Here is a 27256-nt window from a genome sequence, read left to right on the forward strand (position 1 = left end):
TCTGAACTAACTTTATTCCTTCTGAGGTTTTTTAACATTAAGTGGGGTAAAGTTAGCATCTTCTAAAGTATGGAAATCTCTCCAGAAGTTTCCGTATCAAAACGAGTTAATTTCATTAAGAGCAAAACAAACCCTCTGGTTTATAGTAAACAGAACGGAAACTTTTGACTGAAAGCACAACAGCCGCATCTTTCCACAGATGACGAAACAAAAGACGATCTTTTTATGTTTGACAAGGGATTTATCTAACTTTAGTGGCATAAAAAGATCTGTTTATATTAAAGAACTTAAGATGGAGATCTTTCCCATCAACCACAAGATCAAGAAGAGAAAAGAAAGATGAATAAAACAAAAAACATTTAGGAAAACATAAAGTTGTTAATTCTAAGAAGATGGTCGAAGAAGTGTTGCTAGCATTGAATTCTTTTGTTTTCAAAGTCTCTAAATACATAAAATTTGCTCCACCAAATGTTTTCTAATGTTACTTCAGCCTTCTCAGCAAACACAACATACCCAAGACGTTTGTTGTGTTTAATCAGGTGAAAAGAATACAACAATTAACGTGTATTACCCAATTGCAAATCTGTCGAATATATATTTAAAAATATATATACACAAATATTTTCAACTTAGTTGACACTTTGGAACTGAAGATGAATCTTCTTTGCAGCTTCTGCTTCGTGATGTAAGTTAAACTTTAGATCAACGTCACTTTGACTAAAGAATTTTCATAAAGCAGCCGAAGTTCAAAATTCAGCTTTTAAAAAAATATATTTAAAAAAGATATTGGACTATAAAACATATTTGATGATATTTGAAAGATTATTTACAAAAAGATTTGCGTCTTCCCATAAATAAGAGAGTTTAGGATTTTGTGATTTCTACTCAGCATTAAGAAGTAAAAAATATTAACATTAGTAATTTAAAATGTTTACTTTGAACGCCGTGAACTTTTTCGAAGTAATCAAGGACAATGGTATATTAAAATCTTTTTTTCTGAAGGCTATTTTTTATATTAGTACTTTTCTCGTGAGAAATCAAGTGTGAAATTGAAATCTCGTGAGAAAAAACGAGATTGTTTGCAATTGAATAAAAAACTAAATATGTAACCAGCTTAACAAAAAATCAGACATGTTACTAACTGAACCAATATTTTCTTCTTTTATGGTTTTACTAGAAGCATCAGTTATGTTTTTGGATTTTTTAAAACTGCTGCATCTTTTTTCTTTAATCCAAATAAACGAAATTTTATTTAAAGTAAAAAAAAAATGTTAGTTAAGATAATAAAAGTATGCTCAGTCATAAATGTTTTTATATAATTTTTTTAGATAATTGTAATACTGACCGCAATCAGGATTTTTTTTTAGCTACTTTCTTGTTTTTGCTTTTTTGTGTCCGAACTTGTCCAAAAATGTCCGAACTTGTCCAAAAACGTCCGAATGTGTCCAAAACTGTTCGAGCGTGTCGAAAAAATTTCTATTAGTATTCTAATTTAACTTTATAAAACACGTGTGTATCAAATCCAATCTATACTTTCCCTATTCTACTTTGCTAATTTATTACCATATCTTCTAAACTCAATGATTGGTTTGTTTTTCATTTGTATCATAAAGCTAAAAAACCCTGATTGCAGTCAGTATTGCAATTATCTAATTTCAAAATCAATTAATTAAAATTACTTCGCCTTGACTATAAATTTAGTAATTGTAGCAATTGCTGCAATTAAACAAAAATACTTCATTTACACAGGAAGGTAAAAATAGTAAACCTTTATTTTTCAATAAATAATGAAAACTACGAAGTTTCTTTAAACAAGAATGGACAACTATATAGTGGCATAGCAAAGGAATGGCAATAGCTGGAGGAAATAGTCTAACATACCCTGGGGGCCACTTTCAGAAGAGTGCCAAACGGTCCCCAAGATAAGCAAGCTTTTCTGGAAATTCTCAGTTTGTATTTTGAACGATTTATGGGAAACGTGGTAAATGATATATTAAAATCCTCGTATGAAAAACGACATACTTCACTGGTTTTTGCTGTACCGCTTCAATCACCATGATAACATTTAGGCTAAAGGTAATCAGAGCTTGATCTGTTCTTGATGTACACATATTTTTCCTCTTCAATTTCCCTTAACAATTTCAAAATTTGTCTTCTATTTTTCATTGAGTAAAGTTTCTTGAAGCTTTTTTTTGTTTATTTCTGTTTTTCTACGACATTAAACTTACATGGAGTGCGTGGAATTAATAGTGCTTTCTAATAATGCTATCACCTCTTAAATATATAAGTAAATAATTTTTTTTTTAGCTTATTTACTTTTTTATTTAATACGCTACCCGCTTTTGTTACCCGATCATCGGAACTACCCGTATTTCGGAACTACTCGCTAGTCGGGTAATAAAATCGAATATCTCTTGCATTTTACATAGCATTCCTTTAAAATATGCAAAATAGTTTTATACTTTTTTATTTATTATTTATGACTATTTTAAGAAGTTATCTTTTATTATTATTATTATTAATTCAATTATGACTAGTTAAAGCCTTTGCTATAAAATTATATATATATATATATATATATATATATATATATATATGCAAGCAAATACCCTATGCTTACAAGGTTATAAATTAAATTACTGAATGAAATTTGATATTTAAAATGACCAGGCTACTTCTAATTTAAAATGACCAGGCTACTTCTAATAAATGAATTTAGTTGAACTGTTAGGGGTGCTTTCTCTTCTTCGGGTATTTGTATGGGTATTCTATGAGTTTCAAATATCGGGTATTAAAAACAATCTGATTTAAAAAAAGAACGAGTGTTTTATAAATTTGGGTAATACCCGAAATAACTACCCGGATCCGAGTTCAGGTCTCCGGTCTCTAGTTTTATCGATAAGTAAATTCGATATTTTATCGATAAGTATATTCGATGTTTTATCGATAAGTAAAATATATATTCAAGTTTATTTTCGAAACCTAACGATTTAGAACGTTTTGTTGCCTTGCAGCATGAGATCCGCTTTCCAAATGGAGCTATCTTAAAGAAATAAATTTTCAGAAATTGCTTCTCTGCAAAAATCATTGGTTATTCTTTTTTTATCATGCTCTTGTAATCGTACACTCTGTTGCACGTGTTCTTGTAATCGTGCACTCTGTTGCACGTGTTCTTGTAGTTTTTATAAAGAAGTATCTTCATCGTACTTCAGCTAAAGTTCTATTTCGCATTTGGGCAAATTTTTTTACAAACTTTTAACTGAAATGAATGAAGAACTTTGGATCTGGTTCTATAAAAAAAAATCGTCTTCCTGTAGTTGTAGGCCTTGTTAAGTTTTATCATTTAGGTTTATTATTTAATTGACAGCACATCAGTGGTTGTAAAAAGGCTTCCCATTTAACGTTAAGCGTTTCCGTTTTCTTATCTAAATGATGAACTTTATTGTAAGCAGTCAGGGGAAAACCCACAGGTGTCCACATTTCCTTTTTTAAAAAAAATAGAATTTTACATTCGAAAAAGATTTTATTTCTGTAGCCTTTCATTTTAAATATTTTTATATATTTTAGTAAATGACAAGAGTGTTTTTTAATAAAATAATCGCTGGACGATGTTTTCCAATAAAATTTTACAGAATTCTGCAATAATAGAATATTTCAAAGGCCTATAAATACAGATCCTAAAAAATTAATCCAACTGTCTCAACTCCTAGGTAAAATCCAAAAATAGTTCAAAATAGAAAAAGTTTATATATAATTATGAATCTTAAAACCGAACTAATGTTGTTTCATTCAATATTTTTTCTGTAGAGGAAAAGAGCGTGGAAACCTCAATGCATTAGTTCGCCTCAGGCATATATGATGTTAAAACGACTAAACATCATGAAACTCTATGACTCAAATAAAATAAAACAAAAATTAGCCCTTTTGAAAAAGAGTTCCTTTCACAGTATGACAGTTTCATGAAACGCATAAAGCTGTTCGAGATTTTAGCTAATAAAACTTTTTAAAATAAAATTCAAGAAACACTATTTGCTGTATATTTTCCTTAGATTTCAATTAGCGATGTTTTGCGCATCAAGATGCCCACCACCATGCACCTGCTCTTCTACAATTGTAAATTGTGAAAACCATGGGTTGACATCCGTACCTAGTGGAATTGCATCTACAACAACAGAGCTATTGTTAAGAAGAAACAATATATCTACAATTCCATCTGACGCATTCGAGTCGTTAACTTCATTAACATACCTTGATTTATCTTTGAACAAAATATCCACTATTCCACCTTATGCATTCAAGTCAACAACTTCATTGAGAGCCCTTTCTTTATCTGGAAACAAAATATCTTCTATTTCATCCAACGCATTCGAGTCGTTAACTTTATTAACACAACTTAATTTGGAGTCCAATCAAATATCCACCATTCCAACTGACGTATTCAATTCATTAACTTCATTACAATACCTTTTTTTAGGCTACAACAAAATATCTACTATTCCATCTGACGCATTCAAACCTTTAACCTCATTAATATCCCTTTTTTTATATAAAAACAAAATATTTACAATTTCATCTGATGCTTTCAAGTCGTTAACTTCAATAAAAAACCTTCATCTAAATGACAACAACATATCCACGATTCCATCCGACGCATTTGTGTCAGTACCTTCATCATTACAAGTTCTTCATTTACATGGAAACCCATTGTTATGTGATTGCAGTATTGCAACAATTATCAAAAGGTTAAATAGCCTTGGCTTTTGCTCTGATCCAGTTACCGGAAGGAAAATTTTTTTAAAATATTTGCAACCAAAAGGTAACGAGTGCTAAATTCTATAAAAATAGATGCTAAAAAACAAGATTTTTCTTAAAAATGTTTAATCTAATTTATAAAGCTAAAAAATAACCTAATTAATTGTATTTAAACGATTTACTTTATTCATTAATTTTTTTTTTTGCAAATCTTTTGACCTCAAGATTAATTTCATTTCTTTCATTTGTATAATCATAATTTAATCATAATTAATCACATATCATAATTTGGTCATAATTAATCACATATCATAAATTATCATAATTTTCATAACTTAAAATTGTTTTGACAAAATCCTGGGATTTTTCCAAGGAAACCAAAGAAAATGGATAAACATTAAAATTTATTAAAAGACTTTTAATCAAGTATTTATGAAACATTATGTTCATTATGATTTTTTTACAAACTTTTAAATGGTCACATAATAAAAGTTTTGTATATTTTCTTATTTATTTTAAGTTTTGTAATATTTTGTTATAATAAACAATAATGAGAAAAGAGAAAGCAGCATTAAGAACAACAACCGCAATAAAAACAACAAAAAAGATGAATAAACTTTTTAGATTTCTGTTTTAATGAAACCAACACTTCAACCACTGCTTCAACCAGCACTTCAATTAGCACTTCAACCAGTACTTCAACCAGCACTTCAAACAGCACTTTAACCACCACTGCAACAACTACTATATCACTAGCATCAACATCCAACACAGAAACTGTACCAACTTATTCTCCAGCCACCCTTCATCCAACAGACACGTTACCTACTGCTTGTCCTCCAGTAGCAAGAATAAAGTTACTAGGTAATAGCTATAAGTTCTGATTCCCATTGAAGTTTCTTGATGAGGTTATTTAAAATATTTCCTAAAATTTCTTGATGAGATTATTTAAAATACTTCCTAAAATCCTCCCCCCTCCCCCTCCCCACCTCTTCAAAGAATAATCTCGCTTAATCAAGGCTTCATCAAGCCTTGATTTCTATTATTGCGATTCAATCCTCCTCACAAAACGTGAAAATGTTGTCAAAATGATGTAATATCTGAGTTAAAACTACTTTACTTATTTTTAAGCTTTGTAAACTTATTTAACGGATATATTTTTTTAGGATGTTTTGAACACAACGTTGTTAGGCCTGTTTTCATACAGCATTTGAACGTACGCAAACTGATTGATTGGAGCAACTTAAATGCAACTGTTGATACTTGCAAATATCTTGTTTCCAAATCAAAATCTAAAGTATGCTTTTTTAAATATATAATTCCTTTTACATATATGATGTATATATTTATATATGTATATATTTATGTATGTATATATTTATGTATATATATATATATATATATATATATATATATATATATATATATATATATATATATATATATATATATATATATATATATATATATATTACTATTATATATAATGTGCATATATGTGTGTAAAAATAAAAATAAATAATAATGAAATATCACAAAACCAAACAATTAAGCAAATTTTTATTTCCTTTTAATAGCAAAAAAGAAACAAAAACTTAAAACAAAATTTAAGTTTTACTACAAAGCAGCCAGGATTTTAATATATATATATATACAGGCGCGGATCTAAGGGGTGGCCATTGTAGCAATGGCCACATAGATTAAATTTAACGGTAGCCACGTTAGTTTTGGGTTTTTTCGCTTAAGGAATATTTGTCTGCTGTAATTTACGGATTTCGGCTATAGAAACTCCTGCTATGGCCACAACGGTTCTTACTATACGTTACCGACGTTTTATTCAATCAATGAATGCTGTGAAAAAATATTAAAATATGGATCTTTTATCAAAATTTCAACCGTGAAAATAAAATTTGGCTACACAGTTACAAATTCCTGGATCCGCGCCTGATATATATATATATATATATATATATATATATATATATATATATATATATATATATATATATATATATATATATATATATATATATATATATATATATATATATATATATATATATATATATATATATATATATAATTATATAAATATGAAAATTTATGTTATATAATATAATCAATAATTGCGAATTTTTACTGTAATAAACACCACTAATTGCAGCTAGCGTATAACGATATTATATAAAAAATAAAAATTACGTACAGATCATTAAATCATGCCATAGAGAATCAAACACGTTATAACTTTCTACCTTCTAACAGTTAGGAAATGGGCTTCAACATGAAATAAAAAAGACTGGCGCCTTTTTTTTGTTGTTGTTTATCAATTTAGACCATAATTTAATGACCTTTATCTAAAATTTGTGTCTGTTATTTTTTTATTAAGTAAGATTTTGTATTGAAACATCAGAGCGAATGCCTTCTTGGCAGAAATTTTAAAAACTTTATTTATTGATGACGTTTGTTTAAGGTCTTCAAAAAAAAAGAGATGTTTTCCAACTCTGGTGAATCTTCCTCAAAAACATTTTAGACTCCTCCCCCAACCCCCTTTTTTTTTTTTTTATATCTATCTACAAGATGTTCATCCCATCGGACTTATAGAGTTAATAATAACAACAAACAACTTGTCGCCCCATGAAAAAGTAGAGGTGCGTTGGTGATCACTTTTTTACATTAGTGATTTCCTGCTTACGGTTCTTGTAACAAGAACGTCTAATGGAACATATTGATAAAGCTATTGTATTGGTATCATGACCATGCCCTACTGTCTCCAGCAAATAAAAAAATGTACATAATGTATGATCACGCTTCCTCTTCTTCAGAGCCAATAGAACATCGACGTCTACCATGCTGCATAATTAGATATCATTTTTCGGCGCAATTAGAAACTTAATCTTCTTTAGTTTCATGTTTTTTTATGCATCACAAATAGTGGTATCAAAAAGGATGAGTAGGTGGTCTCTAAATATCTTATATTCGGTCAAATCCCTATTGATATTTACCTTTTGATTGTTTTTAATCTTTTCGCATCTGAAAATTGATGAGGAGTCGTTTTACGGGATCAATTTTCTGCTTTGGAGTGCACTTGGTTTTCCTTTGGAAGTTAAAATTTCTAAACGAGTTTTGTTGATGAGATTTAAAAATAAAGTTTAAAACCTAAAGCGTTGACGACCGCCAAATGAAAAACTACTTTTTGCCATTTTTAGATCTTTGGAGTTGCATTTTATGGGGAATGCTGGTATGACCGTTCCGAAGTTAGTCTGACTAAGTCAACTGACTGCTACGGACCTGTTGGAAAAGAACGCAGTATCATGGTTTACACCTTTATATAGTGAAATGTGGTAGGGTGTTTTCAAGAATAGAAGTTTTTTAAAAATCTCCATTTATTGACATTTTACTGTAGTATTGTAACTTTCACCGTTGTATTTTTAATCACTTTGACTTTTTGTTGTTATGAAAAAGTATATACTTGCAAAATACTTTTTGAGAAGGTAAATTTTAAATCTAAAAAAACCAATCTGTTATTCATTTCCATTACAATTGAGAAATATAGAAAGCCACGTGTAATTCATATACAGTATTGGACAAAACATTTGCAACCAACATCGAACAATGCTAAAAAGTGTTCCTAATTTTACATGTCTTAAAAACGAAACGAACTATACCGCCACAGCAAACAGTTCAGGAGTCTGGAGTCATAGCATGTCATGACATGAGCAATCAGCTGACAGATGACAACACACAGGCAGAATTTCGTTGACAAGTGCCATTTTGCAGCGGACAAAACAAGTGCAACTTTTTTGGTTTGTTTCATTTTCTTAAGTCTGGTCCTTGTCAACGCCACGGAAGTTTTTTAATAATTGAAGGAAGTATCCAGAAGTTTCCAGAAGCATGCAGAAGCTTCTAGAAGTTTCCAGAAGAAGCATCTGGAAGCATCCAGTAACATCCAGAAATATTTATTATTTCTATGACTTCAAGTGCAAAAATGGCTCCCGACAGTCTTGGATTGGAACTAAGAAAGAAAATTATTGGCGATTACTTAAGTGGAATGTCACAAAAAAGTATTTGCGTTAAATATCGCGTGAAAAAATGGACCGTATCAAGACTATGTTCCAAATATCGTTCTACGGGGAAGTTGGCAGCAGATAACAAAGGTGAAAGACCGCGTTCCACCACTTCTAGAGAGGATTCTATGGAAGGATCGTCAAGAAGGATCCCTGGATATCATCAGTCGAGATACAAAAACAATTAAAGCTGCCTGTATCGGACCGAACAATCAGACGACGTGCTGTTGAAGCCGGATTGTTTTCTCGACGCCCTGCAAAGAAACCGCTGATTTCACTAAAAAACCAGAAGAAAAGACTCCTGTTTGCTACATCTCATATTGACTGGAATGTGCAGAAATGGCGAACTGTCCTGTTCAGTGATGAGTCGAAGTTCAACATCATTGGGAGCGATGGCATTTTCCGTGTACGTCGACCGGCCGGAAAACGCCTCAATTTATGTTACTGCCATAAGACCGTGAAGCATGGTGGAGGCAACGTAATGGTCTGGGGGTGTTTTTCTGCTAACGGTTTAGGTCCAATACATTGAAACGATGGAATAATGCATCGTTTCATGTATAAAGATATCCTGAAAGATGTTATGTTACCTCATGCTGAATGGAATATGCCAATAAAATGGGTTTTTCAGTAAGACAACGATCCGAAACACACTGCAAAAGTAGTCAAGCAGTGGTTTCAAGACAACCTATCGGTGATGGATTGGCCGCCTCAATCTCCGGATCTCAACCTTATCGAGAACCTGTGGGAGATCGTCAACCGCAGAATTAATCGTGAAGGTGTTCGTAATAAGGATCAACTGTTTGAACAAATCCAAAAGGCCTGGGCAGCGATTCCACAAAGTTTCATTGATCACCAGATCGAATCTATGCCTCGAAGATGCAAGGCTGTGATCGACAACAAAGGATTCGCCACGAAATATTGATAGCGAAATACAGCTTGGTCAACATTTTGTCGAGTTGCACTTGTTTTGTCCAGAAGGAAATCAACTTTATTAATACTTTTGATTAATTTATTAATTTTCGTGTACAAATATTGAACTTTGTGATGAATAAAACTTGAAGAACTTTGTCTCTAAACAGTTACATAGTTATCTCTCTAAATTGAAAAAATGCAGCACTTTTATATAAAGAAACTAAATTAGCATTATTTGGTTGCAAATGTTTTGTCCAATACTGTATATATATATATATATATATATATATATATATATATATATATATATATATATATATATATATATATATATATATATATATATATATATATATATATATATATATATATATATATATATATAAGGATAGGCTTTTTTAACTCATTAAGAAAATATGCAATTATTAAATTTTTAAGCCAGTCCAAAAATATTTCACAAATAAAAGTAAACAGGTATACTAATCTGTATACTAACTTTTAGTATACCAAGTATGTCGTAAAGTATACCGTAAAGTTAGTATACCGTATACTGTAACTGGCAATCCCTAATTTAAAGTTCTCAATTATAAAATAAATTTGTTAGTTTCTAAAATATTTGGAATTTCAATTGCTGAAATTTTAAATTCCAAACAAGTTATCACGTTTTAAAATATCTCGTTTTGAATAGATAATGTAATCAATAAATTTTTTGTTAAGTTACAGTAGCCAATCAAATTCAATCAAAAACAGCAGCGAAACGAGGCGCGCCTACTAAAATCATTTCCGATAACGGCTCACAATTCATATCTAAATTTACTCAAGATTTCATTTCATCTCGTGGTATATCATGACATTTCAACGCTGCCGCTGCGCCCTGGTGGGGAGGATTCTTCGAAAGACTTGTTGCTTCGACCAAGCGTTGCCTCCGCAAAGTAATAGCAAATGCCCGCCTTAAATAAGAAGAACTTCTGACCATATTAGCCGAAGTTGAGGCCGTTATTAATAATTGCCCAATTACATTTACATACGAAATGCCTGGAGACACCCCATTAACACCGAATCACATGTTATATGGTAGAACAATGAACTTTAAAGCAAATAAGGAAGACCTAATAGAGTACAATTTAAATTCATGTAGTAAATATATTGAGAGTGTACTAAATCATTATTGGAAGCAATGGCGAGAAGAGTACCTCACAGAGCTAAGAGAACATCACAAACAAAGAAAAAGAAATGGCACAAATCAAATTGCATTAAATGACTTTGTATTAATTCATGACCCAAATACTAAACGCGGTTTGTGGAAAACTGGAATGGTACAGAAATTAATCAAATCACATGACAAGCAAATTCGAGCAGCAGAAATTAGGTACGTTAATAATGGAAAACCAATTGTCATCGAACGACCTTTAAACAAGCTATATTTATTAGAAGCCTCATATAAAACAATCGACGAAAAGGTTGTTCAAGTGAAATTTTGCGATGAAGATGACATTGAACTTTTAGTTAAAAATTAATGTTGGGCGGGTAATGTTGCGTGCAATCGCGCAGTCATTCAAGCCTCTTACGCTTCCTTTTAGTTGTTATATAAAAACGAGCATTTTGTTACTTTTCTCTCTCTTACAAGAAATAAAGACCGCTCTAGCACGCTTAGTTATAAATAAAAAATAAAATTCTTTACATCGTATACAAGTACTACGACAATGTGATACATATATGAAATGTAAAATGTGTATCCATATTACCCTACCAGTGGGATAATGTGGATATATGAAAGGTGTTGTTAAAAAAGGATTAGTTAGCTACTTATTGAAAATATATATCAATGTTCCACTAATTGTGAAGTTATTGTGTACGCCCTGAACGTAAAGAAAAATAAGAAATGTTTTTATGGTGGTCATTAACTAAGAAAAAATTTCATACCAAAAATAAAAATATCCAAAATTCTAAATATCCATATTACCCTTCTTTCTAAATTCTTTATATTAGTGTTGTTATTATTTACTATCTGTTTGATATTTTTGAATTCTATTTTTTAAATAACAATCTAACTGATATAAGTGTTATTATTGTTTTGTGTTGGTTGTTTTTTTTCTTTTTTAAATTAACGTATAATTATGAAACTGACCATGCATCTATGTTTGAATATTAATGAAATAAATGTGTTTAAAGTTTTTGTTTTTGTATTTTTCTGAAACATGTGTATTTATGCATTTCTTTAATCTAACTGATATAAATATAAATATAGGTCTGTGTTTGTTTTATTTTTCTACAAATATTGAATAATTGTAATAATGCACTTCCCTTTGAATATCAATATGTATCGTGTGAGAAAACTGTTTCTATTTTACCTAAAATGTCAATAGTAAAATAAGAATTTCTCTTTTAACATCAATATGTAATATATGTAAGATAAAAGTGTGTAGTTACATACTCAAAGCTTACAATAATCTAAAGACACTGTTCTTGTATTAAAATCTTTATTTATTATAAATGATTTTATATTCTTAAAAGAAAATTAGAAATAAAATTTATTATTAATTTTCTTTTCGTAATATTGACTTGATAATAATTATAAAAAAAAGATCATAAAGAAAAGCGTTTAAGGTAAGCTTCGAAAAAAAGGTCTAAAAGACGCAATAAAAAGAACTCTTTCAGATAACTTTATAAATGCGTCTTACCGTCTCACGTTTTAGACGTCTACAGAGACGTTTTAAAAACTAAAAAAGTACCTCTTTAAGACGTCTTTTAAACGTCTTTGTGCCGGCTGGGTTAGTACGTTTTGAAGGCAAAAAAACCTCTTATTGACGTCTTTTAAACGTCTCTGTGCCGGCTAGGTTAAATACAAAACATGCATGAAATTTAAAACGTGCATGAAAAGTGCATATTTAAGGTGAACGTTTCCTAATAAGCTTCGACCACGCGTTCTATGTTGTTTACATGTGTTTTATAATTGCATATTTTAAATTACACCCACTCACATTTAATTTTATTCGAGAAAAGTGAAACGACTAGCGGTCATTATATACTATGCACAGTTGCAAAAAATGTTTCGTCAATATAACAAAAATTTCGCAAAAGGTTTGAAAACTATAATGTTCGGTACTTAATCATAGAAGAGTCAATGTAACCAAGAACAAAGTAGATAAGTGAACCAAAGCTCTCTCTCTCTCTCTATATATATATAGGTCACGGTAAGATCTTTTTGTGTCGGAATAAACTACCCTTAAGTGATATATTTGGGTCTGTTTTTACAAGAAGCAAGTCAGACCACTGATTTAAATGCGTAGCCTTTAAAATAGAACATATTTCTTCAACATTAGTGGAGGAAGGGAATATCACCACTTTGGTTGTCAAGTTTAAAGCATAAAGATAGATTTGTAGCTTTTAAATCAAGTTTATATATCAGTTATTTAAAAAAACCGAACTTAAAAGAATTTTTATATTTAGCCCTACAAAGCTATAAAAATCCAGAAAAAAAGTTGCAATACCTCAGATACATTATGTTACTTTGTTTCAATCTTTTAGAAAGAATTGCTATTCGATTAAATCCGTTAAACTTACTTTTTTTTAAAGATTTTTTCAAAGATTTTTTCAAAGATTTTTTAAAATTTCTTATCAATAAAAACATATCACAACATAAACATTTCCTGGTTTAAACGCACTAGGAATTCTACTTTAAAAAACTTAAGAAAGATCTACAGTGGGTTGCATAAATATAGAGTCAGTTGATTTTTAATATGGTTTTTTTATGACTTTTTAAAATTTAAAGCAAACAAAAAAGTTAATAATTTAAATTGTTTTAAATTTTATTAACAGTGGTATTAAAAACAAAGTAAGAAAAAATTTTTTTTTCAAAAAAAAATTAAGATACTTTTTTATGAGAAATATAAAATTTATTTTTGTTGCTACTGTTAAAAAAAAACAAACAAAAAAATAGAGCAAAAGTATAGTCAGGGTGCATTTTAGTATTTTGTATGCGCACCACGAATTTTCACATATACACGAACACGTCTAGGCATAGATTCAAATAGCCTGATGCATAATTCTCTTGGAAATTCTTTCCAAGGCCTGCTGTAATTGCTCAACACTGGTTATGCTCTGTTTGACCAATCTCATGTCTATCCAGGCCCAAATGTTCTACGAGCTATTTCCCGTTGGCTTTTTGTTTTATCTTTTAGCAGACCTACAATTTGCCATCATACATTGCCTGAAACAGCTTTTTTGCCCGTTTTTACTTTACCAAATAATTACCAATGCGAATAAATCAAGATATAAAAATGATAACTTAATTTTATTTTCGCAAGAACGTCTATTTAGTTCGAAAGAAATCAACCACCGAACATTAGACTGTTCGGATAACATTTTGTTGAGATATTTCAACTTAAGTCGTTAAATTTTAACTGACTATTATTTTGCTACATTAGAAATACAGGTGTGTTCTAATTGGATTAATATTTACTCAACACTAGTAAATCTAACGAGTTCGAGTTATATACCATTCGATAGAGAATTAACTAATTGACAAATTTATACGCTTTTAATCGTACAAATTAGTTGGTTTCAATGATAATTTTGAAAAAAACATATATTTCGCTTAAAAAAAGTAGTGACTCTATATTTATGCAACCCACTGTATTTATTCAAAAGACCGTGACAGAACTCTGTGCTTTATACGTTATTATTCCTTGCTAATGGAAAAACCAAAACCGATGATTTGTTGGAATGTATTGATGATGTCCACATTGACTGCTCGTACGAAAAAAAAAAAAGTAATTGTAAAAAAGGTTTGAGTTTTATTCTTGAATAAAGAGCAAAAGTAGATAAACTTTTAAATTAATTAATGTGTACCGTAATCTTATTTTCGGACTGGTAACTAATCCAAATGAGCAATACTTAATAGGTAGCTAATCCAAATGAGCAAAACGTTTTCGTTTGATGATGAGGAAAACGTTTTCGTTTATTGCTGGGAACATTTCATAGCTCAAAAGAAAGTGAAAAAAGGATCCAGTTTTTATTATGGAAAGCATGATGTCATATTCTGTGTGCTAGAGTATCTCTAGAATTAATTTTTTTTTTCTTATGCCAGTTTTGTTGGTAATGTTGGTTTCTTTCTGTTGACATTTTTGTCTTTTTTTCTGAATTTCTTAAAGTTATAAAATTCTAAATTAATTTTACCCTCTCTGAAGTTTTTTAACATTTAGTGGGGTAACCGTATCAAAACGAGTTAACTTGTCTCAACAGAGTTTTCTTTAAAAGCAAGTTTTGCGGAGATTAAACTTAATTACGCTTCGCATGAGCATGCAGCTTGAGTGTAAAATATAGCTCTACTATCTTGATTAAAGAACCTAGGAGAGAGAACTTCTCCACCAACAACAAGATCAAGAAGAGAAAAGAACTGTAAATGCAACGAAAATCATTTAGGAAAACATTATGCTGTCAATTCGAAGAAGATGGTAGAAGTTGCTAGCATTAAATTTTTTTTTCTCAAAGTCTCTAAACACTTAAACTTTACTCTATTCTAAAATGTTTTCTTATGTTAGTTCAGTCTCTTTTAATAAACACAGCACACCAAAGAAGTGTGCTGTGTTGAACCAGGTGAATAGAATACAGCAGTTAACGTGTATTACCCAATTGCAAACCTTGCGAAAATATATTTTGAAATAGATATATTTCAACTTAGTTGACACAGTTCACTTTGGATCTAAAGATGAATCTCCTTTACACCGTATGCTTTGTGATGTAAGTTAAATTTCATTTTAACGTCACTATGCCTAAATAACTTTCTAAAAACAGCCGAAATTCAAAAATTACTTTTAAAAAATCATGTTAAAAAAAGATAATGGTTTTTTTAAATTTCTTTTATAGTTACGAAAAATATAAAACATTTTTGATGATATTTAAAAGTTTGTTTACAAATAGATTTTTGTAAAGTAATGAAAAAAATAAATCGATTTTGCATAAGTAAGAGAACTTAGAGATTTGTGATTTCTACTCAACTTTAAGAAGCAAAAAATATTTACAATGAAAATTTAAAATGTTTTCATTGAGCGCCGTGTTCTTTTATGAGGTGAACAAGGACGATGACAAATTAAAATCTTTTTTTCTGAGGGCAACTTTTTATATTTCTTCTTTTCTCAAGGGAATCAAATGTAAAATTGAAACCTCGTGAGAAAATGCGAGATGTGCTCGCAACTGAATAAAAAACTAAATATGTTTCCAAATCAACAAGAAAACAGACAGGTTACAAGCTGAACAATTTCTTTTCTTATAATTTTACTTAAACCAACAGTTATTTCTTTGGGTTCAATTAATTTACCGTATCTTTTTCCCTAATTTTTATCTTAATCCAAACAAACGCAAATTCAGTTAAAATAAAGGAATCTTTACTAAAAAATGTTAGTTGAAATATTGAAAATTTGCTTTGCCCGAGTTGTAAAAAGATCAAAAGTATTGCGATTATCTGGTATTAAAATCACAGTGCATAGGGTCATGCTCTAAGACCTCGCAGCACGTCCCCAAAAATTTTTTTTTGATTGTCATTAGAAAATATTTCCTCATTCAAAAAATGTAAAAGACAACTTTTTTTTTGTGGGGGTCTGGGAAAAAATCACATATTTTAGGGGAGTGCCCAGGAATTTTGTTGTTCAAGATAGGTAACTAAGAGGCATGGGGCATATTCAAACTTGCAAAGAATTAGGTTAATTGGAGCTAAACCAACACCACCTCGACCCCTAACCGCCCCGCTTCCGGCGTCTACCTCTCCTTTAATCGTAATTTTTTTTTGATCCTCGATCAAAAACTCGATCAAAATTCATCGACGGACATCTCAACTTTTCTTATTCGCCAAAACTGATTGAAATCCTGATGAATGGATTCGAGACCTTGTTCGGTCCAGTAACCTAAGCCTATAGAATAAAAGAAGTACAAAAAAAATGCAAATTTATTTAATAAATATTTGTCGTAATTTATGCAAATTTTACAATTCAACTGTTGAAATAGATTATATAGTTACTATATTATAAGTTATTTTTTATCAAATTTAAAAGTTATTTATCATACCGAAGACTCCACCTTTCATCTCAATGAATTCAATTACATGTTGCTCAACTATGTGTACCTTCAAAGGAATTGTAGCCCTTAGATTTCTATAGCTCGTAGAGAACTCCTCTAAATCTTTGACATATGTGGAGCTAAATGATTTTCCAAAACAACCATGGACTATTTTATCAAAACCTCTAAGTACTTTAATGTATTTGGCAGCGGAAACTCTAAGACTAGACTCCTGAAAAAAAGTTTAATGCTGTATATGTTTTTAGGGAACTTATTGCAAGCATTGTCTTCCAAACCATGCTTCCCTTGGTAGGATACTCTGCAGATGTTTATCTTAGACAGATATTGGTTAACAAAGTGTAACCCACACTCCTTGTTTTCAAACAAATTTTTTCAATCTCTTTTTAAATTTTGCGTACAATACCTTGCTGTTTATGTAGACCTGGTATATTTACAAGTTCTGCTATTTTTTTTTGCTTTTGTTGCCTGTTAATAAAAAGGGATTAACAAAATTTGTGTACTTTTTTGCTTTTTTTAAATTTGCACCGTCAGCCATCAATTGGTCGTACAATCTACACAAAGATTCGAGAGTATAACGATCAGCTTTTTGAAAGTCAGGAGATGGCATCATTCAATACGGACAAGGGTGCTTTGATGTTGCAGTTTGTATTCCAACCATTTGAAGCAAACCTTTAGATCTTCAGATACTGTGTAATCTAAGGATGAAATGTTCAACTTATCCAATGTTAACCACAAACTATGGTATTTTTCGTTCAATGAAGGCAAAATGGCCAATATAATAGTTTTGTTGACACTTGAATCTTTAAATTCTTTACACGCATATCCGTCACAGTTGCTCAGTTTCTCTGGAATTTTATTATTTTTTAACTCTGGTCTTAGAACTATTGACAGAGCAACTTTAAGAAATCCCTGGCCATCTACACCTAATTTAATAGAAATATCACTTGTTCCTTGACTTCTGTGATGAAGTACCATTGCTACAAGCTCTTCAATGTCACCTCAATACACAATAGGAGTATCTTTTTCCTTAAAAAATTGGCTTTAAACACATAAAAAAATTATTTTTAAAATTATTTTTAAGCAACAAAAACTACCTGGAATGTAGTTTTAATTGAAGTTTGTTCAATTTATCTAAAGAAAAGAAAGGTTTCTTAACCTCAGTCTTTCCGACAGCGGCATAGCAATCTTAAACAATAAGTCTTTCTTCAGGTTTATTTGGAACATCAGCGCCTTGATAAATAATTTTCCCGACACACATTCAATCATAAAGGCCAATATTTTTTCCATTTTTGATTTGCGCTCATTTTCACAAATAAAACATTCACATTTTCTCCTCTAATAACTCTTGTATTCAGATCAAAACTTTACAGCATATGTACAGCAACTATTATAACCGAAAAAACGTAACTGTATATTAACTAAAGTAAATTAAACATCAATATAGTTATAACTACCTTCATAACACTGCCGCATAGTGAAGTAAGGATCAGTCCCTGCAAGCTTTTTTATACATTTCGAGCAAAGCATCTTCCAAAGGAAGGTCAGGGTTAGCCGCTGAATAATCTTTCCAGAATATAGTTTTGATAAGGTTTGAGTAGTCATTTATCTTTTCATTTAGATTTAAATAAGTTGTTTCAGCATTTTTTATTGGTCTCAAACCCTTACCTTTCCTGAAGCAGCAAATGCAAAACTTTTTAACAAAATCGACATGTTTTTTTTGCATGTTTAGGCATTTTAAATGAATGCTTCAAATGAAAACTTCTAACATGGATTGATAATATTAGCATGATATATCGGTCATATCAATCAAATGTCAATATAATTGCCAAAAACATGCTTTCAGTTCGTATGTCAACACATGTGAGGAGTTATTATGCAACTAATAACCATTAGCAACTGCTAGCTTTCACTAATTGTTAATAATTAGAGGTGGCTTTGCTTTGTTTTTATTTCAATAAAAATGTAAAGAGAAAGTAATGAAAATTACATATCCAGTTGTAAATTTCAACGTTAAACAAACATTTTAAAATATTTTAAAAGAAAAATTGAAAAATCTATCCCAAACATTTCTAAAAATCTGAATACAGGTGTGTGGGCATGATTTTGTGGTGTTCGAAACGATCCCCCGAATCCCCCCAAGGGTTTGGTTCCTAAAAACCCTTTTCAATTTTTTGTTTGTTTTATACTAAACTAGATCAAAATTCATCGACAGATTTCAAATTACATCAAAAAAAGTTTTTCGTTCAAAAATTAAGACCATTTAAAGTTATTTCGTGGGGTAATTGGAGGTAATTTTAAGCTTTGCATGGTTATAAATCTTAAACGAAAAAAGAGATTTTTTGATGAAATTTGAAATCAACTAAAAAAAGTTGACTTTTACATTTTTTGAATGAGGAAATGTTTTCTGATGACAATCAAAATAAAATTTCTGGGGGGTCTGAAAAAATGGCTGAGAGGTCTTAGAGCATGATCCTTTGCACTGTGAAATCAATTAAAATTATTTCGCTGTTGTAAATGTGGTTAATGATATATTACAATAAATGTTTAATTATTAAAAAGATATTTATTGAAACTTGAAATAAAGAAAGTTGTTTATTTTATATTTTATTTGCTGTTTTCGGATTAAATAATGTTACATTATTTGACGTAATCATTATTTTATTATGATTTTTGAACGAGAGCGGGATTTTCTCTTTCAATGATCATCAAAGGTTGTGAGCAGTGACATAGCAAAAAGTGACGTAGCTAGATAGATCGAAAAGTCGGAGACGGAGTGTCCGTAAAAAGACGGAGTGTCCGTAACAAAACACGATCAGTTTTTAAGTAGGTTTTACATTTGAAAAGATTTGCCGATTTCAGTGGCGTACCAAAATGTTTTGGGGCCTAGGGCGGCACTTGGTAAACGGGGCCTCTCTCTCTCTCTCTCTCTCTCTCTCTATATATATATATATATATATATATATAGACTACATTAATGAATGTATGTATAACACATTATCTTTCTCCACTTTCTTGAAAACGTTTGTAATAAACAAAAATTAGCAAATACCATCTTTATCGTTATCTATCAGTTTATATGTTTATATATATATATATATCCATTAACGCCATTTTCTCACTTATAGAAATTCATTCATGTACACAAATGACTAAAACATTAGTTTTGATTATTTATTTTAAATGATAATAAAATGATGTACAATGTACAGTAAAAAAAACAGATTTACAGCAAAGAGTTACCTCTAGAAACACATTAAAATGCTTTCTTGCGAGCCTTGACTTCTGCAAGTCGTTTGATTAACTCATCAAAATTCACATGCTTTGCAATTCGTTTTCTACTGATATTATGGCCAAGCTCGTCAAACGAGACTGGCTCATTGTAGAGCGGAGATTTTAATTAATTTCAATTTTGAAAAACTCCTTTCACAAGAAGCCACGGACACACATATAGTTAGAAACAGTTTAAGAGCTTCAGTCACGTTTGGCAACGATTCACGAAATTCCATCTCGATGATAAACTGAAGCATTTTCAAGGATGTCCATGCAGCTGCAATGTCTAATTTGATGCCAGAAGCCTTCAGATGCTTTCTTAGTCTCTTTACTTCAGGCAGCATTTCTTCCTCCTCTACATCATTGAAAGTTTCTGAAAACTGATGGGCATAGGTTACAATTTCTTCATCAGTTGCCTTCAAAAGATTACCTGTGTGTACAACAGCAAACTTTTCATACACAGTGTTCATCGAGGTCAAACGTTTTTCTAATTCTACATGAAAGTGGTCAATGCACTCGAACATAGCACGCTTTAATTCTTCCTGTGGAGTTAAACCTGCATCCTTAGCAGTTTCTCCTGGCATCATCTTTTTCACTCGCTTGCGTTTTCTGCTTTCAATATAAATGCCCATTTCAGCACAAGTCTGGGTCGCATATTCTACAGCATTATGGACCAGAACTTCTCGACTCTCTACTAAAAAGGTCTTCAAGCTTTTCAGCTTCACAACACACTTTTCCAAGCTAATACCTACAATTTGAAGATATTTTTGGGCATGATTCACCTCGAGTAGAATGTGGTACCACAAATGCAAGAAGCAAAGGAAATTGAAATTACAAATGTTTGTCATCAACACCTCCGCTGCTCCTCTCGTATCTAGGTTTTCAGAAGCATCACAAAGCTTTTCCACAGCCTTAACCAACTTTTCGAAATATTTGAAGATTGGTTTCACGGCATCATGATGAGCACTCCACCTGGTATCATTAAGTCTCTTCACTGTCACTACAACGGTTTCTTTTAGGACCTCCCATCTATGTGTCTGCCTGAACCATCATGAACTATAGACTCGTAGGTAGGGCGGGCGAATCTATTTATTAGTACTCGCGGATGTGGGGGAGGAAGCTTCGCGGAGGGCCTCCAAAACAGTCACGGTGGTTGTTATTGGCCAAGATGTCATTTCAATTTCTTACATCTTGGTTTGTTTGCTGTGGATGTTTATTATCTTGGCAAGCAGATAAGATCATGTTTCAGGTTCATTTTTGTTGTAAACAATTATGATTACAGAACAAAAATTTTGAAAGTAAAAAAAATATAAATTGTATTAACATTTGGGGGCCTACTCCCAGACGGGGCCTGGGGCGGACCGCCCTCCCCGCCCCACCTTCGGTACGCCACTGGCCGATTTATTTTTGTTCAAAGAAAGATTTATTTGATTAGAACTATCGAAAATGAAAGTATTACCGAAGAACGCATTAACATCTGTAAAAGTGTCATCAAAGAAACCAAACAAAAATCGCGTAAAATATCTGTAAAAGTGTCATCAAAGAAACCAAACAAAAATCGCGTAAAATAAAGTTTATCATTTAAAGAAAAAAACGAAATGTAACAAGATCACTAATTCATAACTAATTTAGTTTTATCAACTTCATATAATAAAAGAAACAGATATGTTCCATTTGATGTGCTGTCAATCAAATGATAAACTTAAATGATAAAACTCAACAAGTTCCTTGTCTTAACTCCTTAACAAAATTCAAAAAAAGTAGATGAAAATAAAAAAAATCAATTGTCACTATTGTCGAACTATTGCCATTTTATTCAACATTTTTTTTTTGTAGAGGAAAGAATAAAAAGTTGAATAAAATGACAATAGCTCAGACAATAGCGACAATGCATTAATCATATTTAAATGGCTGTCTTATCTCTCCGCCTGCCAAAAAAAAATTTTCTCAAACGATATTCTATAACTCAAATATAAGAAATTTAATTCTACATTTTATAACTATTTAGAAAATTATGAAACTCTGACTCAAATAAAATAAAATAAAAATTAAAACAATAAATTCTTCAAACATCAAAGGTATACAACTCATGATGCCTGTAAAAAATATCAAAAATGTCATAAAGCAACTGTTTTTTATTCTTGAGCAACTAATTGACCAAATTTAATTGAGCTCAAAAAAAATTTAACCAAGTTATTTAGAAAATTTCATCCGCCATGTTGATTTATCAGAAAATTTCATCCGCCATGTTGATTTATGAAGATCAAAAACTGAAAATTGCAACAAATCGGTTTATTAATAACTAAAAGTATAACTATAGCTAAATTAGTATCAACAAGTGTTGTTTGAGAATTTCTTAAATAGCAATGGAAAATATTTATACCAATTATTTTTATCAGTCTTAATATAAACTAAAATTAGTTATTAAGGTGATCATTAAGATGACTTAAAAACAATTTTTTGAAAAACTTTATAAAATGAATTTAAATTACTATCCAGAATTGTAAATTTTAAAAAGAAGTTCACTTTCACAGTTAATGTCAGTATTGGCTGACGTCAGTATGGCTGTTCCTTAAAACGCCTAAAGCTACTTGAGAATTAAGCTAACGAAACTTTTTAGTAAAATTCAAAAAACTCATTTGCTGTATATTTTTCTTAGTTTTCGATTGGCAATGTTTTGGGCATCAAGATGCCCACCACCATGCACGTGCTCTTCTACAATTGTAAATTGTGAAAGCCGTGGTTTGACACACCTACCAAGTGGAATTGCATCTACAACAACAGAGCTATTGTTAAGAAGAAACAATATATCTACCATTCCATCCGACGCATTTGAGTTGTTAACTTTATTAAGAAAACTTGATTTATCTTCCAATAACATATCCACCATTTCAACCGACGCATTCAAGTCGGTACCTTCATTAGTGCAGCTTTATTTAAATTCCAACCAAATACCCACTATTCCATCTGACGCATTTAGACCGTTAACTTCATTATTTAGGCTTGATTTAAGCCACAACAAAATATCTACAATTCCATCCGACGCATTCAAGTCGGTACCTTCATTAGTGCAGCTTTATTTAAATTCCAACCAAATACCCACTATTCCATCTGACGCATTTAGACCATTAACTTCATTATTTAGGCTTGATTTAAGCCACAACAAAATATCTACAATTCCATCCGACGCATTCAAGTCGGTAACGTCATTAAGAGAAGTATTTTTAGATTCCAACCAGATATCTACTATTTCATCTGACGCATTTAAACCATTAACTTTATTATCGATGCTTAGATTAAGCCGGAACAAAATATCCACAATTCCATCCGACGCATTCAAGTCGTTAGCGTCATTAGTCTTGCTCACTTTAGGTTCAAACCAGATATCCACTATTCCATCTGACGCTATTAAAACATTAACTTCATTAAAATACCTTGATTTATCTGACAACAACATATCCACTATTCCATCTGACGCATTTAAATCATTAACTTCGTTGACAGACCTTAATTTACATTACAACAGCATATCCACTGTTCCATCTGACGCATTTAAACCATTAACTTCGTTAACAGTACTTTTCTTAACTTACAACAAAATATCTTCAATTCCGACCGACGCGTTTCAGTCGTTAACTTCATTAAAATCCCTTTGGTTAGAAAACAACCAAATATTCACTATTTCATCTAATGCATTTAAATCATTAACTTCTTTAACAGACCTTTATTTATCTTCCAACCAAATATCCACCTTTCCATCTGACACATTCAAGCATTTAACTTCATTAACATACCTTTGGTTAAATTGGAATAAAATATCTATTTTTCCATCCGATGCATTTAAGTCATTACCCTCATCAGCTACAATATATATACAGAAAAATCCACTATTATGTAATTGCAGTATTGCGACATTTATCAAAAGGCTAAAAATTTATGGTCATTGTTTTGATACAGTTACCGGAGGAAGAAACACTTTGTTAAGAGATTTGCAAGCAAAAGGTAATGAATGCTCAATTCTATAAAAAGGGAAGCATTTTTCTTCCTTTTGAACTTTGTTTTAGTTAAATTTTGCAGATAGTTTCGAGCGCTCTTAGATTTTTTTTGCGCTCAGCTTTCATTTCATTTCTTATTTAGTGATTTATTTACCTCTAAACTTGTAATAAAATAACAACAAAAATGGAATAACTTATTTACAAAGTAAAAATAATAACCATATTTTTTCTATTTAAAAGATTTCCTTTATTCGTTTATTTTATTTGCAAACCTTTTGAACTCAAGATTTATTTCATTTTTTCCTTTCTATACTTTTAATTTACATTTAAAATTGTTTTGACAAAATTATGGGACTAAAAAGAAGATAAACTTTAAAAATTATGAAAAGAATCAAGTATTTATTTAATCAAGTATTTTTAAAGCACTATGTTCATTATGATTTTTTAAACTTTTTTGTCGATAAGAAGATAAACTTTAAAAATTATGAAAAGAATCAAGTATTTATTTAATCAAGTATTTTTAAAGCACTATGTTCATTATGATTTTTTAAACTTTTTTGTCACTAAATGAAAAGTTTCATATAATTTATTTAAAGTTTTGTAACGTTTTGTTGTAATAAACAATAATAAATAAAGAAAAAGCAACAATGAGAAAAACAACTTCAATAAAAATAACACTAAAAATAACGGAGAATTAACTTTTTAGATTTCTGTTTTAATGAAACCAGCATTTCAACCAGCACTTCAACCACCGCTTCAGCAACTACTATATCGCTAGTTTCAACATCCAACACAGAAACTACATCAACTCATTCCCCAGCTACCCTTTATCCAACAGACTCGCAACCTACTGCTTGTCCTTCAATAGCAAGAATAAAGTTACTAGATAATAACTATTAGCTCTGGTTCCCGTTGAAGTTCCTTGATGAGGTTATATGAAATATTTCCTAAAATACTCCCAAACTTTCCAAAGATTAATCTAGAGAAATTTAGCTTTCATTAAGCTTACTGCTGTTCCTATTTAAATCGTCACAAAACAAAAAGTTCCATACAGTTTCTTACTTATTTTGAGTTTTGTATTATTTTGTTATGATAATCAATAATTAGGAAAGAGAAACCAACAAAGTGAACAATAAAAACAATAAAAATAACAAAACGGAATTAACATTTTAGACTATAATGAAACCAGCATTTCAACCAGCACTTCAACCACTTATTTCTGTTCCTATTGCTACAGTTTTAATTTGTTACTAAAACTATAAATTTTATTTCAACCCTCCACAAAAAATGTGATGTTGTTAAAATAAAATAGCATCTGAGTTAAAACTGTTTACAACTACTTGTACTTGCAAAGTTTTTCAGTGGATATGTTTTATTTAGGATGTTTTGAACACAACGTTGTCAGGCCTGTTTTCATACAGCATTTGAACGTACGCAAACTGATTGATTGGAGCAACTTAAATGCAACTGTTGATACTTGCAGTTATCTTGTTTCTAAATCTAAATCTAAAGTATGATTTTTTAATATGTGATACTTTTTATATATATGATGCGTATACATATGTGTGTGTGTGTGTGTGTGTGTGTGTGTGTGTGTATATATATATATATATATATATATATATATATATATATATATATATATAAATATATGTAACGTGCATATAACTGTGTATAAATAATGCTAAATGATAAGGAAATAACATAAAGCCAAATAAATAAGCCTGTTTTTATTTCCTTTTAATAGCAAATAAGAAACAAAAACTTGAAACAAAAACTAAGTTTTACTACAAAGCAGCCAGGTTTTTAATATATATTTTTATATAATTATAAAAATATATTTTATATAATATAAACAATATTCGCGAAGTTTCACTGTAATAAATACCACAGATTACAGCTAGAGTATAACGAAATTATATAAAGAATCAAAATAACGTAAAGATCATTAAATCATGCTGAAGAGAATAAAATATCAAACATCTCATAACTTTCTAGCTTCTAACAGTTAGAAAATTTTCATCAATATGAAATAAAAAAGACCGGCACGCTTTTTTTGGTTAATTAACTTAAAGCATAATTTAATGATCTTTATGTAGAATTTGTTTCTGTTCTTCTTTCTTTATTAACTAGATCTTGTATTGAAACATCAGAGCGAATGTTTCCTCTTGATAAAGGTCTTCAAAAAGAGAGTTGTTTCTCAACTCTGTTGAATCTTTTCCTCAAAAAGGTTTTAAACTCCCTCCCCCTCCCTTTTTTTTTTTCTCATATCCATCTACAAGATATTAATTCCATCGGACTTCCATAGAGTTGATAATAACAAAAAACAACTTGCCGTCCATTAAAAAAGTAGCGATGCGTTGATGATCACTTTTATACATTTGTGATTTGCTGCTTACGATTCTTGTAACGTGAACATCTAATAGAGCATCTTGATAAAGTTATTGTATTGACATCATGACCATGCTCCATTGTCTCCGCACAAACCAAAAAATGTACACCATGTATGATCAAGCATCCTCTCTTTCATAGCCAATAGAACATCGACGTCTACCATGCTACATGATGAGACATCATTTTTCTGCGCTATTAGAAACTTAATCTTCTTTAGTTTCATTTTTTTTTATGCATCACAAATAGTGGTATCAAAAAGGATGAGTAGGTGGTCTCTAAATATCTTATATTCGGTCAAATCCTTATTGATGTTAACCTTTTAGTTGTTTTTAATTTTTTCGTTTCTGATGATTGATGAGGATTCGCTTTACGGAATCAATTTTCTGGATTGGAGTGCACTTAGTTTTCCTTTGGAAGTTAAAATTTCTAAACGAGCTTTGGTAATGAGACTTAAAAATAAAGTTTAAAACCTAAAGTGTTAACGACTGCTGAATGAAAAACTACTATCTGCCATTTTAGATCTTTGGAGTTGCGTTTTATGGGGAATGCTGGTATGACCGTTCCGAAGTTGGTCTGAATAAATCGGCCGACTGCCACGGACCTGTTGGAAAAGAACGCAGTATCATGGTTTACACCTTTATATAGTTAAATGTGGTAGGGTATTTGCAAGAATAGAAGTTTTTTAAAAATCTCCATTTATTGACATTTTACTGTAGTATTGTAACTTTCACCGTTGTATTTTTAATCACTTTGACTTTTTGTTGTTATGAAAAAATATATATTTGCAAAATA

The 27256-nt window shown here is 30.6% G+C and overlaps 1 protein-coding gene across 1 annotated transcript; it reads left to right on the forward strand.

Moving 5' to 3' along the window:
• Window positions 1-525: 525 nt before the first annotated feature.
• Window positions 526-27256, forward strand: LOC149889078 (uncharacterized). The gene is made up of 16 exons (XM_090089180.1): window positions 526-685; window positions 4050-4816; window positions 5377-5616; window positions 5919-6049; window positions 7962-8086; window positions 10234-10241; window positions 10449-10571; window positions 10713-11236; window positions 15077-15187; window positions 15299-15329; window positions 15415-15473; window positions 17337-17446; window positions 22735-24077; window positions 24777-24953; window positions 25448-25581; window positions 26984-27256. Exons 1-16 carry the CDS (start codon window positions 654-656, stop codon window positions 27107-27109), a joined length of 4041 nt encoding a protein of 1346 aa, XP_089945306.1. The 5' UTR covers window positions 526-653; the 3' UTR covers window positions 27110-27256.

This window comes from Hydra viridissima, unplaced genomic scaffold, assembly GCF_058129835.1.
Source record: "Hydra viridissima isolate aposymbiotic clone 2 unplaced genomic scaffold, HvirCarnegie_v1 scaffold_5, whole genome shotgun sequence".
NCBI classification, from domain to species: domain Eukaryota; kingdom Metazoa; phylum Cnidaria; class Hydrozoa; order Anthoathecata; family Hydridae; genus Hydra; species Hydra viridissima.